The sequence below is a fragment of the Mustela lutreola genome, chromosome 8, assembly GCF_030435805.1.
Source record: "Mustela lutreola isolate mMusLut2 chromosome 8, mMusLut2.pri, whole genome shotgun sequence".
In the NCBI taxonomy this organism is placed as follows: domain Eukaryota; kingdom Metazoa; phylum Chordata; class Mammalia; order Carnivora; family Mustelidae; genus Mustela; species Mustela lutreola.
In genome coordinates, this window is record NC_081297.1 from 86,810,834 (window position 1) to 86,828,503 (window position 17,670).

The 17,670-nt window shown below is 41.9% G+C and overlaps 1 protein-coding gene and 1 pseudogene across 3 annotated transcripts in view; one reads left to right on the plus strand and one right to left on the minus strand.

Annotated features, from left to right (window-relative positions):
• Positions 1 to 17,227, minus strand: part of SINHCAF (SIN3-HDAC complex associated factor) — a 32,057-nt gene extending 14,830 nt beyond the window's left edge. Inside the window, exons 1-3 of one of the 3 annotated variants that reach the window (XM_059185886.1) lie at positions 17,021 to 17,227; positions 2,720 to 2,867; positions 816 to 915 (exon numbers count right to left, since the gene is read on the minus strand). In XM_059185886.1, the coding sequence (XP_059041869.1) occupies positions 816 to 915; positions 2,720 to 2,847 (228 nt within the window). In that variant the 5' untranslated portion in view covers positions 2,848 to 2,867; positions 17,021 to 17,227. Of the gene's footprint in view, positions 1 to 815; positions 916 to 2,719; positions 2,868 to 14,854; positions 15,102 to 16,672; positions 16,819 to 17,020 lie in introns of those variants that run through there. The other 2 variants (XM_059185887.1, XM_059185888.1) reach the window with 2 other exon arrangements.
• On the plus strand, positions 15,234 to 16,377 carry LOC131839795 (uncharacterized; annotated as a pseudogene).
• Positions 17,228 to 17,670: the final 443 nt, after the last annotated feature.

Below are 17,670 nucleotides of genomic sequence, written 5' to 3' on the forward strand. Positions count from 1 at the left end.
CCTTTGCCTTCAGCTCAGATCATGGTCTCAGGGTCCTGGAATGAAGCCCCACATCGGGCTCTCTGCTCAGCGAGGAGCCTGCTTCTCCCCATCCCACTGCCTGCGCCTCTCTGCCTACTTGTGATCTCTCTCTCTCTGTGTCAAATAAATAGATAAAATATTTTTTTAAAAAGAGAGAGAATTAAATAAGACTTAACAGTGTCGTTCTGGTCATTGAAAACCAGTGACAATGAGCAAATACAACACACATTTACATACCAGTATGATCTCAACTAGATCTAAGTACAGAGAATAACAGCTTCCCCATAATTAATCACTATGTGTTAGACTTTATACATATAATCTCATTCGGTTCTCACAAGAGCTATAAGATAGCTATTATCCTTGCACTTTATAAGTAAATGTAACTTGCCCAGAGTTCACAATTAGTAAGTGGTAATGGCAGGATTCAAATCCAGTAATTCTAAACCCTACTGTGCTCATGATGGTACCACAGTGAGTTAGGATAAATGTTATCCTAAGAGTTTAAAAAACAACCTGTGTCTAATTAACTGGAGGAATGTATTAAACCTAAAACACGAGAACGTACACAGCGAATGTCCAAAATGAGGATACTGGATATAGCCTTAGAGAAATGTTACACCAAGCTATTCTGCTTCTAAAAATGACAAAATGTTAAGTAATTATATCTGAGCAGTAACTGGTGTTTTTCTTTAGTTTTTCCACTTTCCATCTGAGGGACATACTATTTCCTAAATTGGGGAAAAACTAATGTTACTTTAAAGGTATAACAGAAAGAGAAAAGATGAACTAACATGATTCCAGTTTTTTTTTGATCCTGCTGGCAGTTTCTTCCATCTTTTCACAAGCAGGACACAGGCATTACAGATGTCTCCTGAACGAGTCTCATGCAACCTGATAAGAAAACAACCAAACCTTTGTTAATTTCATCATTTACATTAAAGAAGTCATGCAGGAGCACCTGGCTGGCTCAGTTGGTAGAGCACAGAACTTTTGCTCTCAAGGTTATAAGTTCGAGCCCCACAATGGGTAGAGAGATTACTTAAATAACAAAATGTTGGGGAGGGAAGGAAGAATTCATGCAATTACACTTCTTTTAGAAAAAAATACACCAAATTATACTTTACAGATGTAATTTCTAATTGTCCTGGGTGATCCAGTTCCATTGTTACATTGTATAAATATAATTAACTCCTTGATCCAAGGAACCATTCATTCTATGTACTGCAATTTAGTCATTCTAAAATAACATTTTAATAGTTAAGTAATAGTAAAATTTAAGACCTAGAGGAGATCCTGGTCACCATGGCTTCAAACAATGTAGTCCAATTAATCTTTTTCAAGTGTGTAGGTACTTCCAGAAAAAACAAAATGCCACCTTTTAAGTAAACTAATGTATCACGATATTCTAGTTTTAGACACATAACTGGAGGCACTGTAATTTTTTCAAAAATGACTGTATCTGCATGAGGGGGGCGGAATCTATAGGACTAGCCACCAAGCTCTTTTAAAATTCTGTCTTTGAACAACTTTCATTTAGTGCACTATTATAAATACATACCCAAAAAATACCGGTAACGTTTATCTTGTATACCGTTAGAAACATTAGGAGAAAAATGTAATTTAAAAAGGCAAGGTCAGGAGAAACTCTTTGACAACCTTGAAAATATTACAAAATTCAGGATTAACAAATAAAAATTCAGTAAATATTTTGATAAAAAAAGAGAAGTGGTAAAAATAACTTCTAACGTGGGAAATGGTTCAACAGTGAGTATTTTATCCAAGCACTTGTCAGAAAGTAAATTCCATTTTATTAACCAGAGGTTTATTTTCAAGAGATAAATGAGGGGCACCCCAATGGCTCAGTCAGTTGAAATCCAACTCTTCTTCTTTTTTTTTTTTTTTTTTAAAGATTTTATTTATTTATTTGATGGAGTGAGAGAGGGAGAGGGAATACAGGCAGGGGGAACAGGAGAGGGAGAAGCAGGCTCCATGCTGAGCAGAGAGCCTGATGCAGGGCTCAATCCCAGGACCTCAGGACCATGACCTGAGCAGAAGGCAGATACCTAATGACTAAGCCATCCAGACGCCCCTGAAATCCAACTCTTAATTTCAGCTCAGGTCATGATCTCAGGGCTGCAAGATGGGAGTCCCACCAACTGCGTGCGCTCAGTGGGGAGTCTCCTAGAGAGATCCTCTCTTACCCTCCCTCAAAATAAATGAAGAAATATTTAAAAAAAAAAAAAAAAAAAAGATAAATGAAGAACAGAATCATAAAATGAAACATACCCTGACAGACTTCAGGGCAGAACATTAAGTCCTATTATTATCCTCAGGAGGCTGAGTTAAAATCCATTTCCATAATTTAGAAAAACAACGCAAAGAACAGAAAACTCGGAGAACAACCACTAGTAAGAGAAAATAAGACTAAAGTCTCTCTCTATATATTGAAGTTAAATACAAGAGTTAGTTTGGTATAACTAAGGGGCTTCCAATTTAGTAGTTCCTTATAATCTGGAAAAGAGTAAGTGGTATTGTTTGATCCGTTTTCAAAGCAAGAACCTTAAAACAGCCTAGATGAGAATGCAGTGATTTAATTTATTAGCACATTACTCCAACTGCCTGCCTTGCTTGGAAATATTTCGTAAGCTGTTATCTTTTTCAACTTAAGAATGGTAAAAACATCAGATGATCTTACCCAAAACAGCTCTGGAAGTCCTTTTCATAGCGTTTACTGTCAGTGAATCGAGAACTGGAGGACTTCGCTCTGCAAATACAGCAGCCCTCTATACTTCGGTACATCTTTGGCTTGTGAAAACCAAACATCTTTTCTTCTGGGCAATAGTCTGTAAAGCCAAGGGAATTGACACAGCTTTGTTTAGGGCTGTAACAAGGAACCATTAAAACAGAATTCTCTGCTCCACCCCACCCCCAACAACTTGATAGTACATGATCAAGCCAGACAGGAGGGCTCTGGGGAAGACCTCCTCGATCTACCTCCATTCTTGGCACTAGCATGCATTTCAAGTGTAAAAAACACATAGAATACATTATATGTTAATTAGAAAAAAGAAAATGGAAAAAAAAAACACATACACAAAATAGCTCAGTTATTTAACAAGGCCTCTACAACACCTCCTTTTACCCTCTTGGCAACACTCATTCCAAAATTGAGGGGAGGGAAGCATTTTTTTTAAATCAACTTTTAAGTAGAAAATATAACAAACTCTCCCCACTATAAAATGATGGAATCCTACACAATGAAGGACACATCCTAAAATTTAAGGTAAGGCACCCACCCTTCTGTTTTGCGCCTTTGCATGTATATGTTTCCCTGCTGGGGAAGTTTCGAGCATTTACCATGACCACTATTTGATACTAAGAACACAAGTAGCTCAATATGCATCAACCCACAATACTCTGCCCTATGGGAAGTTAAAGGGGATTTCTTCTGTGATAAATGGGAAGTTCTAAGCCAGCAAGTTGACTTTGAATTCAAACTACTGCAAAGAAGATGTAAATTTCACAAAAATCCAGGGTCAGGATTCAAGAATAATAATTTTGTAAATCATTAAGATTAATTAAAAACAAGCTCATATTTCCTGACAGCTCTTCTATGAAGACCCATCCCTGAGAGCAGTAATAAATACTGAGAGGCAGAAGTCCAATAAATGCAGGTGAGATAAATTTTGATTCTCATGATGAAAAACATCTCAATAAAGGAACAGTTCTAGAGCTTACATGTCGCAAAAATGTAGCTGGCAGTAAATACCCACCTTAGAAGAAATTTAAAATATCCAAACCAAGAGACAGTTTCACCAGAACATCTGGTATTCTTTTATGGTGTCCCATTAGAGAGAGACTAAAAAGTCAATGAATATAGAAACTAAATCCCAATGGGCAAGTGTTAAGAATCCAACTACAAATCATCACAAAAGCATCACAAACAGTATCAATAAGAAAAACATTATTAATACCAAGTAGACTGGTACCCATAGTTTTAGGAGTCATAACCACATAACCAGCTCCTTTTAAAGCTCTTTTAGATACACACTGAAATAAACAGGAGTAAACAAAAACTTTGGTATGTCTTTGGATGATCTGTCTGATCCCCATTCCATCTCAATTCTGGTTAGTTACAAAAGCAATTCACAGAAATAACCAAATACCCAAGCTGTGTTATGTGTCTGAGATTGAGGGATTCTGAAATATGGACCGAGGATTTAGGATTTATTTTTTTAAAAAGTTTTATTAGCAAACAACTAAACACTCAAGCTTTCCTTTTAAAAAGGGTCTATCATTTATCAAGTGTTCTTCTGAAATGTTTTTGTTGGTGGGGGAGGCAGGCAAAGAAGGGAGATGGAGGCCAGGTGGAAGGCCACTGATGCACTTCAATAATTAAGCCTGAAGAGTTATTTCAGGGTGGCTGGGTAGCTCAGTGGGTTAAAGCCTCTGCCTTCAGCTCGGGTCCTGATCCCAGGGTCCTGGGATCGAGCCCCACATCGAGCTCTCTGCTCAGCAGAAAGCCTGCTTCCTCCCCTCTCTCTGCCTGCCTCTCTGCCTACTTGTGATCTCTATCAAATAAATAAATAAAATCTTTGGGGGAAAAAAAAAACACAATTATTTCAATTTAAGAATTATTAAAACAAGAAAACAAAATATTCTTAGTTGATTATTTTTGTTAAATGAAGCACTTGGGAATTTTTTTTTTAGAGGAAAATACTCTACACAGTAGGAAGAAGTGTATGTAGTAAGGCCTGTGAAATGAGATACAGATTTTTCTCCAAATAACAAGCCCAAATGATAAATGAAAAGAAATGTCCTGAGGGGTGTCTGGGTGGCTGTCAGTTAGGCTCTGCCTTCACCTCCCAGGGTCCTGGGATTGAGCCCAGCATTGGGCTCTCTGCTCTGCTCAGCTCAGAGGAGAGCCTTTTTCTCCCTCTCTTACTCCCCATGCTTGTGCTCTCTTGCTCTGTCAAATAAATAAAACCGTCAAAAGAAAGAGAGAGGGGCGCCTGGGTGGTTCAGCAGGTTGGAGCCTCTGCCTTTGGCTCAGGTCATGATCTCAGGGTCCTGGGATCGAGCCCCGCATCGGGCTCTCTGCACAGCGGGGAGCCTGCTTCCTCCTCTCTCTTTCTCTGTCTGCCTCTCTGCCTACTTGTGATCTGTAAATAAATAAAAATCTTTCTTAAAAAAAAAAAAGGAAAGACAGAGAGAGAGAGAAGAAAAGAAAGAATAAATGAATAAATAAAATGTCCTAAAGAAAATTATGGTATATTCCTCGGTTCTGAGACAAAAATGTTACGTGACTCTTTCCAGTTCTCACAACTAACCTGTGGGGCTCTCCAAACTCCCCTAACATTCTCCATTACCATCAAGAAGGTCAAAAGTCCACACTTCCTCTTACAGTGGCCAGCTTCATCAATAGCTCTAGGAAACTTCAGCCTCCCTTCTCAGCAAGGACAAAGGAAGTACAGCAAGAAAGGCTAGTTCATTCCCTTAATACACAGACCAAATCCTATTACAACAGACAGATTCCTATCTCTCCACTCACAATCCCCTTCCCTCTCCACAAATAAACATGCCATCAAAACCATATAGCATTTGGATCATCTCCAAGATAGCAACTACCTTCACCAAGGCTGGATTTAACCAAGAAACACAGTTTGTGCCAGTTACTGCATGGGCAAGCTTTTAAGGAATGTTAGGGTTATAGCTAAATACTGAGGCCTTCCGTTTTATAAGCAGCTATTGTGAATCAAGTGTTCATCTTCAATATGATTTTTTTGTTGGTGGGGATCTCCACAAAACTTACCCAACAGTCCCCACAAGACATCCCATTCTTCAGACTGAGTAATTTTTTTAGGAATTGGGGAAAATGAAATAGCCTGATATCTTCTGACTGACAATCCTTTACACAGCTCTGAGATCTTATGTTCATCCTGATAAAATTCTGCTTCAGTGTGTGAGAGGGGTGTCCCTGCTTTTCTGGGCAGCGCTAAATGCAGTAAGGTGCAAGGTACCCGCCTGCCGCAACACACAAGAGGTGTGAACCTTTTAATGGATTACTTAAACTTATTAAACCTTTTCTGAGCTTATTCCTGCACTTGGGAGGCACCTGGAATCTGCAGCAAATACACAGGGGTTTCATTTTGGGCTTTGTTTACAGCAACTCAGTTAAGCAGTGGTTGGTGTTTAACCATTTTGCGCTTTGGGGAGCCCAAAAATTAATGAAAGCATTTTCACAGAATCTAGAGACCCACTAATGTTTTAAAAAACAAAACAGGGCGACTGGGTGGCTCAGTGGGTTAAAGCCCCTGCCTTCAGCTCAGGTCATGATCCCAGGGTCATGGGATCGAGCCCCACATCGGGCTCTCTGCTCAGCAGGGAACCTGCTTCCTCCTCTCTCTCTGCCTGCCTCTCTGCCTACTTGTGATCTCTGTCAAATAAATAAATAAAATATTTTAAAAATAATTAATTAATTAAAAATTTTTTAAAAAGAACAAAACAAAAAAACAATCCTATAAAACCTACCCACTGTCTGGAGGAAGAGGACACAAAATGGCTCTAAAACCAACTTATTTTTTGTATTTATAGAGAAGGTGATAGGTAGGTGTAACACAACCAGATTTTAAACCTGGAATTTCTGTTATTTCAACAAACCTGGTGGTTCTTTAGAGTATTTATTTCCTAGAATATTCCTAGAAATTTCCTAGGATATTCTTTCCTAGTCCCACATTTGGGCAATCAATATTAAATGATTCCTCCAGAACAATTTATTTTATTTGTTCAAATGACACTGTAAGCTATTAAACTATTTGTGACTTTTGCATCTATTCTCACAGGAGTCACATCATTCCACACTGTTTTCACAGACAGAAGCTAATACCATCTGCTTCCTAATTGATGAATAATTACAGGAGAGAGTGGACACCATACAATCTTGCTCTTAAGTGTGTGGGGAAAGCAGAAGAAAATTAAGCTTTGAGATAAAGCCAAAAATCAGGAAAGATTTAAAATGCTTATTAAAAGCTGCCATTTGTCTTCTAAAATTAGAACAGTGGTGATGGTTGCAGAACTCTGTAAACATACTAAAAACCACTGACTTGTTCACTTTTAAAGAGTGAATTTTATGGTGTGTGAATTATATCTCAAAAAGCTTTTTTAAAAAATGAAAACAGACTGGGTTAGGAATTCTGTCTTTGTATATCTTTGTAACCTCAGCCATTAAATAATCCCCGTCACTTAATAGGTACTCAATAAATGTGATTAAACTTTTTTAACAAGTTGTAGTGTTTCTTTTTAAAGTTGTTGTTTATACAGCATCTCATGTTTTATAAGGCACTTTCATAAACATTATTTCTTTGGCTGCTGTCAGCCAAACAGCCACAAATTTTTACTGTTCTGTCCAACTTAATTCAATCTCCCAAAGTTAAAAAGATTAAAGTTATCAGTTAAGTCAGCAAAAACCGTAAGAGAAATAAGTGTAACTATGTAGGCAAAATATCATGGGCAACAAAAAGTGAATTTTTAAAAATGCAACAATTAATTCTAAACATCTGATTAATTTCTGGGGTTTTTTTTTTCCATTTTAAAGCTGCACAATTCATATAAATCTAATGATCAAATTAATTAAAAGATGGGGAATGTAACCTTAGTGTTAACACAAGGAAAGGGCGGGGTCAATGCTGCATGTCAAGAATACAAAAGAACCAATTCTATTCTTTCTTTATTTATCAAGTAATCTCTGTGCCCTACATGGGGCCCAAAGTCAACCCAGAGAGCAAGAGTCCAATACTCAACTAACTGACTGAGTCAGCCTGGAGCCCCATCAAAAGGACCAATTATAATCTAATCTAACATGATTACAAAGCCAAAGAGCAGGGATGGTATCTATTTTGTACTTAATTCAACATGCAGAAGGTAAGTACACTGAGTACAACACAATATAAATGGGAAAGAAAAGGAAGCTTTACAACAACAGCTAATACTGAAGGGATGCTATTTAAGAAAAAGTTTTCTGATAAATAATTCAAGCCTTAAAGAGGGTCTTTTAACAATACTAAACTCATTTTAAACTTGACTTTAATCAGGAAACAGTATGAAGAATAGTGAAATGCAAATTTCAAAGCTTTTAGTATGCTTTTTAATATGGAATTGGAGACAGTGAGGTGAAGAACTTAATTCTACAGAGTATTCTTGTCTTTTATCTCTTGCAAGGGTATTAATTTAACATTTAGGAAAAGAGATTTATCTTCTTATGATAAATGCAACATCTAATAGGATCACTTTTTTTGGTACACTTTGAAGAACACCAACAGTTCCTCTAAATATAACTTCCTCAATTCCACTTTCTAGATTCCTTTTAGGAAGTAAAGGGTTTTTTTAATTTCCAAAAATACCTTTCAGAACTACAAAATGCCACTGGATGGACTGGATAGAAGAAAACTAAAAGAGAAGTATGTATGCCAAGGTGATAAGTCAGCTTTATAGTTAATGTTACAATTTGTCCATGCCACTTTGGGAGATGAAATTCTGATTACAATTACAATTGCAACATGTAATTATAATTACAAATGCAACCTCCCAAAAAAATATTCCTAACGTGTTTTTCATTTCCAAAAGACCAAAATTCTACAGCTTCTAATCACCACTTTTATTAAAAACCAATGGACACGGACCTAAAAAAAAAATACACAAGACACTAGAAGCATCCTATATGCCCATGGATTCTTAGATTGGTTAAATTATGATGTCTTCATACTACAGGATACAGTTCTAGCCCCTAAAAAGAATGCAGATTTGTGACATGTACAGCGTGGAACTATCCAGGATACCTTGTTCTGTAAAATAAACAAACTGAGTAACAGTTACACAGTACAATCCCATTGTGTGTTTTTGAAATGGGACCTTAACTGGCTTTTTAAAATCGTTTTCTAAAAACTAAAAACTAGTGCCTCTGAGGGGAGCAGGGATGAAGGAAGCTTACTTTCACTTTCCTCTTTCCAGCACCACGCCCCCAAAACCCCCCAAAACCTCAGTTCTCATCATACACCTTGACTTAACTAAAGAGGGATCTGAGAGAGCCCAGAGACCTTAAACAAACTTCCTCAAAGACACAAGATGGAGAGATACACATTAGGAAATACACTCCACAGAAAAGAGAGTACAGAACAGACATGGAGCAGGATGGGAAGGAAGCTGCAGAGAAGAGACAAGCAAAAGATTTGTAAAGTGGGAAGGAAGCAGTGTTAAATAAAGACAAAGGGAACCCAGCAACCAAAGACAACTTTGAAGTGAAGGAGATGGCACTTCTTTAGAGTTGAACTTTAAAATGACAGGATGATGGGAAAGGAAGAGATATAAACACTGAAAAAATACCCGTGATCAAAAGTTATGAGCAACCTTTAGTTGCTGAAATTAATTGTTAATGTCACCCTCGACACCATTTTTAGTCAGTGGTATGCTATCTTTAATCACCTAAGTACAGGATCCAGTAAACACTAACAGCGTAACTGGAGCAACACTTCAGAGTCAAACAGGACTAAGAGTGTTTTGTGTTCTCATGCTGCCAGGCCACTTGGTTGCAATGTTCCCCCACAATGAGACCTGTTTCATCAGCCTTGATTAAGGAAAGCCATGGAGCCATTGAACATTATTCCCTCTTATCCCCTTGTTACCAATCCATATCGCAACAACACCAAAAATTTTGAATTTACTTTACCTGTTCACTTTTAAGGGACGAATTTTAACTTGACTGAAAAAAAACTGAGGAAGGGTTATGGACCCCACTTCTTTGCCAATGGCTTCTTCACACATGTACCCAGTCTCTGAATTATGTGGTAAAGTATTTATTATGGTTGCCTGTGAAATTCACACTTAGCAGAAGAACCTAGAACTCATCATACAGGAAAGAGGTCAAACTCAGAAATAAAATCTTCAACTGAAATAGCCTAAGTTAAAAATAAAAATCAAAAATCCAGGTCTCTGAGTTTTAGACAGTATTAAAAAAAAAAAATACTAGGTCCTCCCATTTTTAACAGTGTGAAAAAACACTGGGTATCCCAATTCTAGATTAGGACTGACTCCAGTGGATGAGAAAATTATAAAGGTTAGGGAGATAGGATTTATCTGCTTCTAAGGGGTGATTATCATCATTTAAGAAATGTAACTACCGTTGAGTCTGCTTAAAAAAAAAAAAAGGCACTGTAATAGTCAAGTTGGAGTCTATTTCTGCTTTTCTCTTTACAACTGAATGGGAAGTCACTTCTAACTTCATTTGCCCTCAGCAATATTAGACTGAAATCTTTTTTCTACTTTCCAGGGATGCTGGGGAAGCAAGAGTATGAAAATACCAGTGTCTGTATACCATTTATTTCCTTAAATTTATAAGACTTGCATATTAGGGGCGCCTGGGTGGCTCAGTGGGTTAAAGCCTCTGCCTTCAGCTCAGATCATGATCTCAGGGTCCTGGGATGGAGCCCCACATCGGGCTCTCTGCTCAGCAGAGAGCCTGCTTCCTCCTCCTTCTCTCTCTCTCTATCTCTCTCTCTCTCTGCCTGCTTGTGATCTGTCAAATAAATAAAATCTTAAAAAAAAAAAAAAGACTTGCATATTATAGAAATATAAACTCTATTTATCCCAGGACATATACAACAGATTAAACTGAGGACAGAACCCTGATTTCTGACGGTTTTAAGGCCAGGTGTGTGGGAAAAGAGGAATCTGGTCATTTCAGGGAGATTTTAAGTCATGAAACTAAACCATATTCTTTTCTGTGAAGCTGTTGTGTTTCCAAACTTATGAAAAATGTTAAGAAATGGGATATGGTAGCATATGTCTGGTCTGACCCAAACCTGGGAAAATTTTTTGAGCTCTCTGACCCTTCCATTTCTGAATGGTACCTATAAAGCATCAACCAAGGGCTGGAAAGCCCTAACCTTTAAATACTCTACACTAATTCTATAATCTCTTCCAAACATGTTCTTCTGGTATTCACCTACCTTAGTTATCACCTATATAGTCACATAAAAAGTCTGGAAGTCAACCGGGCTCTCCCTTCTCAGGCTCTGCATGGACCCCTACATGTTTCTACTATTAAATCCTTAAAGATTCTATTTCTTCCTTCACTTGTCTGGTTCATGTCCCTTCTGTCCTCACTGCCTATTTGTTCCTCATTATGGTGCTGGAGCCTTGTAAATAATTTCCTTAGAATCTTCAAACAGGTGGTCCCTTCCTAAAGCTCAAACATTAATCATCTCTTTCAAGGTATCAATATGCACTTCAGGATAATATCTAAACTCCCTGGCAAGAAATGCAAAGCTTTTCACGATCTGGTCCTGCTTACCAGCTGCTCCCAACTTGGAATCCTGATATTCCAGGAGTGTCAAACCAACTTTAATAACAGCTACATCTCTACCCAAGTTGTTCTCTCTGTCTTGGGATGGTTTTACCTCCATCCTCTAAACTCGGGGAATGATTTTTTTTTTTTTTTTAAACAAAAGCTGTCTATACCTGTATTGTAATACCTAACACGGGATTTTTACACACTTGTTTGCTCTATACCTCCTCCTCTCAATAGTAAACTGTTGCAGAGCAGGAACTGTCAGTCTTATATTACAACCAGGTGCTACCTGTACATGATACACAGATACATGCAGAATTTGCTAACACCTAAAGAATGGGATAGGCAAAACAGATCTGAACAGTATACTTAGGCGCACAGAATGGGAAAGGGGTCCACAACAAAAAGGTGTATTGAAAAACTGATACTTTGAATGGAGTCATTTTTAACATTTAGTCTGTAGACTTTTGTAGAAAAAAAGGTTCAAAGATTTTCAGGGAATGTAAACCAAGTGAATCACTTTAATTAGAAAAGACTAATAGAAAATAATTCAATGCTTTCCTAATAATCAGAAAAATATTTCTTGCATATTTGAAGCAGGCATGGGGGAGGAAGGAAAGGTTAGGAGAATAGTGTGGAACAAAATGAAATCTCAAAACGAGAGCTATTTAAACTCAGCATATATTAACATGAACCAAACTAAAATTACATTAAGACAAATCGAACTTATGTAATAGGTGGAAACAACTCAATATAAAGCTAGAAATGAATTATTTTAGTTCAGTTGCAACTCTCATACTTCTGGTGCAAAAAGAAAACCTTCCGTGAAAACAAACTGCCTTCTCTTAGACTAGATGCATTTCCAGATCATTTCCATAATACAGAAAACCTTAGTTACAGACTCAATTAAAAGAGAAACTGAAGAGCCAAAAGACAACAAAACGTTTTCAATCTGTAACCTCCCAGAGTCAAAACTAAGTGTGGAAAATCCAAGACTCTGTGGACAAGAGAAATCAGGAAGAAAGAGAATGGCGTTTTCTCGATTCCCACAAGTTTTTGCTGTAAAATGGTTCAATCAAAATTGGACAGGCAACCTGGTGTAGAAGACAGTGTCTTCCCAGAACCAGTTTCTGAAAGTAGGGGAGAGGGCCAAAGACACTCATACTTTCCACTCAACATTTACTGAATTATTTCCTCCAGCAATGTAACTGGCCCCAGGCCTCAGTTTTGTCTCCTGTAAAATGTCTACTTCCCAAATATGTGAGAACAGCCAGTATTTACCAAGCATATCACTAGCTTAATTATTTACAGTCTTGTGAAGTAGTAGGTATTATTATTACTGTTTTGCAGAGGAGAAAATTGGGACAACCAAGTGACTTATTTAACACGAGCACAGCTTTGAAACCTAGGCATTTTAACCTGAGACTTCCAAACAACAAACCTAATGCCTCAACAAATAGGTTCCCTTCTCTCTCGGCCAATTACATTCCCTTTAAATGGAAAAAAAAAATGTTGCATTTTTAAAGCAACCTACTACGTGTTAGCATGTTAAATTAATTTGTCCTCATCACAGCATACAAAGTTGGTCTAGATTTCAAATAAGCTTAACTTGCCCCAGTGAAAAACTGATTTTACATAGAAAATCATTCTCAAATTGCTTTTCTGACATAAATCTGCAGGAGTCTGAGCCGCAAGAGCCAGATTTTTCCAGGCCCTGATTACAAGTGGGAAAATAAACTCACCATCCAGTTAAGAATACTGTGGGACAGCAGCTTTAAGGCCTGCTGCCCACCAAAGTTCCAGAATACACAACCTATTGAACTTTTCATTTCCAAACTCCTGAAAAAAGTTATGCAAAAAGGAAGGCGGTCTTTCCCATTCTCCATTCATTCACCTTGATAAATCAAATCTGCTGCACATATGATGTGATGCTTAAAACAGAAACTATTAAGCTCTATTGTACTTGAAATCTCCAAGAACTCTGAAATTCTGGCTTCATCCCAGGTATAAAATACTAATGAAGATAAACAAATCAAAGAATCTTAGTGTACTTAACATCTTACACATTTTAATAATAGCCCAAAGAAGTAACTGCACAAAAGAAACTCATAAAGTTACTAAATACAAAGTTTTTCATATTCTTGACATGTTCCTTCTACCCACTTCAGAAATGTATTGTTACTTAATTGGCTGCCCTTAAGTATTTGTAGTTTGGTCAACCAAAACCTGGGAGAAACAGGTCTATTTAATATCAGAACAATGAAAAGAGCAATTTGTAGGTTTTTTGTTTGGGCGTGGCATCTAAGGATATTATTTTTTGGTAACAACCACTTTTAGATCCTAACCCTTAAACATTATCCAAATGTGGGAGAAATCAGGAAAGAAGCTGCAGATCCGGTGCTGCTTATCGGTTGTCTAGACTGCAGGCAAACCCCAAATACCAAAGAAGCATCCATGTGTCAAACCAGCATAATTTTTGAGCTATGCCTGGGGCCACATAACAAAAAAAAAAAAAAAAAAAAAGTTGGCTCCAAAAGAAAATCTAAGAGGGGTAACCAAAAGGTCAAACCCAGTTCACGGGAACTAGGAAGCAGCTAGCAGGGATAGCTATAGCCTTTTACCCTGTCAACCCCCTTAGCAGCTTCCTCCCCAACCACCACATAAAATCTCCAAGAAAGGCCCAACTCACCAGGAGCTAGCTTCTTCAAGGTCATCCTAAGATAACGCAATGAACAATCACCAAACATTGAGCCACGCATACCTTTAGGACTAAGAGAGACTTTCCCCCTTCCCCAAATCGTTATATAAATACTTTAGATGCCATCAGGCTTTTCTCCAATTCCATCAGAAACAAACTCCTAGACTTTAATTTAATTTAGATTGACCACCTAAATAAACGTGTTCGGTTTTGCGACCTACATTATTAAAAGGCTTTCCAAGTCTGGCAAACTCCAGCTCAAAAACAGGTGCTTTCAAGGTACTTTTAATGACAAGGTCAAATTCATATTTTTAATTACTAGAAGAATAAAGGGTTTTTTTTAACCTTCCTCAGGACTACGTGAGGCGTGGGAACTGGGGGAGTACTGCTTGGGTAAAACTCCCTCACACAGGGTCAGTATTGGCGTAATCAGTAGTTCCTAGTCTTCCCAGTGTCTGTAGTTAGCCAAGGTTAGACGAAGAAAATAAAAACAAAGAAACCTACTAGGGCTAGTTACCAGAACAAACTGCACCGCCCTGCCACCCCAAGAAACCAACCCCACCCGCAACCAAAACAAACCTCGCCCCTCCCGGAGCCCCCTCCCACACTAAACACACAAAGAAAACAGCGGCACGCACAATTCAGCCACAGTCCTCACTTCCCTTTGTACGACAACGGGGAGCCCCGAAACTTCCCCACGGTGGTTTTTTCGGGTGTCGTCGGGGCTGGGCGCCCTCAACATGCGGGCCACGACTCGACTGCGGGGGGTTGGGGTGCTCGCCGCAACGTACCCGCTTCCCAGAAAGCAGCAAGATGCCTCCCCAGTCCTCCTGTGGCCCTCGGCACCCCTCCAAACGCGCTTCCCCCTCGGGCACGCGGTGACGGCCGAGAGAGAGGCACCGGGGCAGCAAATAGAAACGCTCCCCGGTGGGTTTGTTGGTAAATAGAACAACTTGGGTCGGGAAGAAAGTTCCTGCGGAAAGCTGCTCGCCGGGGCGAGGGCGGCAGGAGGTGACCCGCGTCCCTTGCCGCCTCCTCCCTCACCTGCGCCGGAACAACGGGCCCCCACGCACGCCCGCCCGCCCGGCGCCTCCCGCAGGCCGCGCCTCCCGCACGCCGCGCTGCCGGGGCTTGTTCCTCCTCATGGCTTTGCCCTGACGTAATTCAAACATGGCAACAGTTCGACTTCAAAGGCGAATCCACAGACCTCCCAGACACAGACTCCGGGCCACGGGTAACGGGCCAAGAACTCGGGGCCACGCTCTCCCGGCCCCTCGGCCGTCGCAGCACTCCGCGCCCGTGCTGAAGCGCCGGGGCCCCGAGACCGCCGCCTCTCTGCCCGCCCGGAGCGCGGAGCACGCCGCCTCCCCGCGCACCAGCATGGCACCTCACGCCAGCAGCGCCGCCAAAGTTTCCCAGCGAGGAGCTGAGGGACAAAAGCCCCTCTCGAAACTCGCCCAAAGTTCAGGGGGCCGGGCCCGCACGGCCCTTCGCCGGGCGGCCGCCCCAGCGCCGGCGGGGCCCGCACGGGCACATGCAGCTCTTTGTTTTCTGTCCAGCCGGGCGCTGCCTACGTGCAGCATCAGAGATGTCGGATTGTTTCTCAGAGACGAGAGACACTTGACGATCACCCCGAGTTAGGGTCCGGACCCCGCGCCCCGAGAGCTCGGAGCCTGTACCCCCCGTCCTCCCCTCAGCAGCAAGCCCATTTAATCAAAGTTTTTCAGTGCCCTTGATGAGAAACGCCCGATTACCCGCCCCGCACCAGCGGAGACTTGGCGACTTTCACTCTGCTTTTTAAACTGGCAAGACGCCATCATCAGCAAATCACATTGTCCTGCCGGCCGGCCGGCCCCAACAGCACCCGCATCTCACTGCCGGCCCGGAGCCGGACACTCACACCGACCTCCGGCGAAAATCGGGGTCGCAGCCCCAAGCACGTGGTCTGTCATGTTCAGCACAAAAAGCAGTGCCCTCCGGAGTTCCCTCACTCCTTCGGCGCACACAACGCCGCTGCCTCCATCCCCAAGTCAACTAGGCTCTGACTAGCCATCTTAAGCCGCACTCGGCTGCCCCAGAAAGCCCTCGCCGTGGCGCCCACATCTACGCTACAGGTGAATAAATTGCGAGCAAAACTTGAGGCTCCACAGACACATGGCCCCCCGCGCTGCCTGGGCGCGGTCGGGGGGAAGAGGCGTTGGGGAGCCGGGCTGCTTCAAGCGGCCGCGTGTTGCTCTCATTGTCGCATCCGCATCCCTCCGGAGTTCGGCAAACAACGCCACGCCGCGTGCACTCCGGCCACCGGGCGCTGACCCAAAAGGCCGATTTAAACCCCCTCACGCCCGCCAGCTCGCAAGCAGACGGCAACTTAAGTTTCCGAGCGAATGGCGTTTATTGTCCACCCTTCTCAAACACTCGCCGGGGGCTGCAACGAAACTAAACCACGAGGTTCAACCGCGGCGCCCGACCACTCCCGGGGCGCGCGCCCACGCGGATGCACCAGCCCGGGGCCCCTCCGCAGTTGCCAGCAAGTCGTTTTTCTCTCGGGCCTTCCAGCCACCAGCTCCTTTCCGCCACACAACACTACGGCTGAGAAAAGTCATTGTCACCTTCAACGTGGATCCCTCAACTCCGGCGACTCCTCAGTCGTCTGCAGCCTCCACTCACTTCCCCCAACCCCAAGACTTTCGGTTTGCCTCCAGTACCCTCCCCAATTAAAAAAGACACACTAAACTTGTGTATACAAAAGAGCCCGGGGCTTGAAGATTATGAGAACACTGCTCCCAGCAATGCCATCTCCAAGACAAAACTTCCTGTGCGTGCGTCTGTGTGTGCGTATTTGTGTGGATGGACCGGGGGAGGTGGGGGAGGTGAAAAGAGGAAAAAAAAAAACCCCACTCTAAAATCAAAGCCTCGTGAGAGAGTTTTGCACCAGAGTAATGGTCAGAGTCACTCACCTTCCAAAGGCAGCCGTTCCACGCGCAATAACGTTCCCGAGGTGCGGAGTGCACGCCAAGGCAACCCCCCCTTCCGATCGCTCCCTCCTCCTCAACTGCCTTGTCTAGAAAGATTGTCTCCTGCAGTTCTGCAGTTGCTACCGCTGGCCGGGAAGGTGTAGATTCCGCTTTCCCTCTGCGCACGCGCGTCTCCCGGTACAAAATTCTCCTGAATCGAACTTATTTGCATACGGGCGCGCGCGCGTCGAGGGCTGGGAGGGGAGAAGGCCTGGCGGCCGCGCGCGCTCCCGAAGCCTCTATTGTCCTTTTAAGGGGAGAAGCTCCGCGGCGCGGGAAACGAGGCGGCCAGAGGGAAACGGGGGCGGGGACTGCTTACTACGGCTGACGTCACGTAAACAAACGCCCCCTGGCTGGAGGCTGCAGCGGAGAGGGAGTGGCTGGGTGGGAAAGGCGGAAAGGTTAGCGAGGGAGGGCGGACGTTCGACTGCGTGACGTGCTTTCCACCTTGAAGTTCTTGGGGGCGCACCTTCTCTCGTGGAAAGATAGTTTTGGAAGATGTTTTTGCAAAATTGTCACACCTGTGCCCACGTTCAGACCGGACGCGACAGGAGGGGTGGTCTTCCAGACAACCAGACTGGACTTATCCCTCC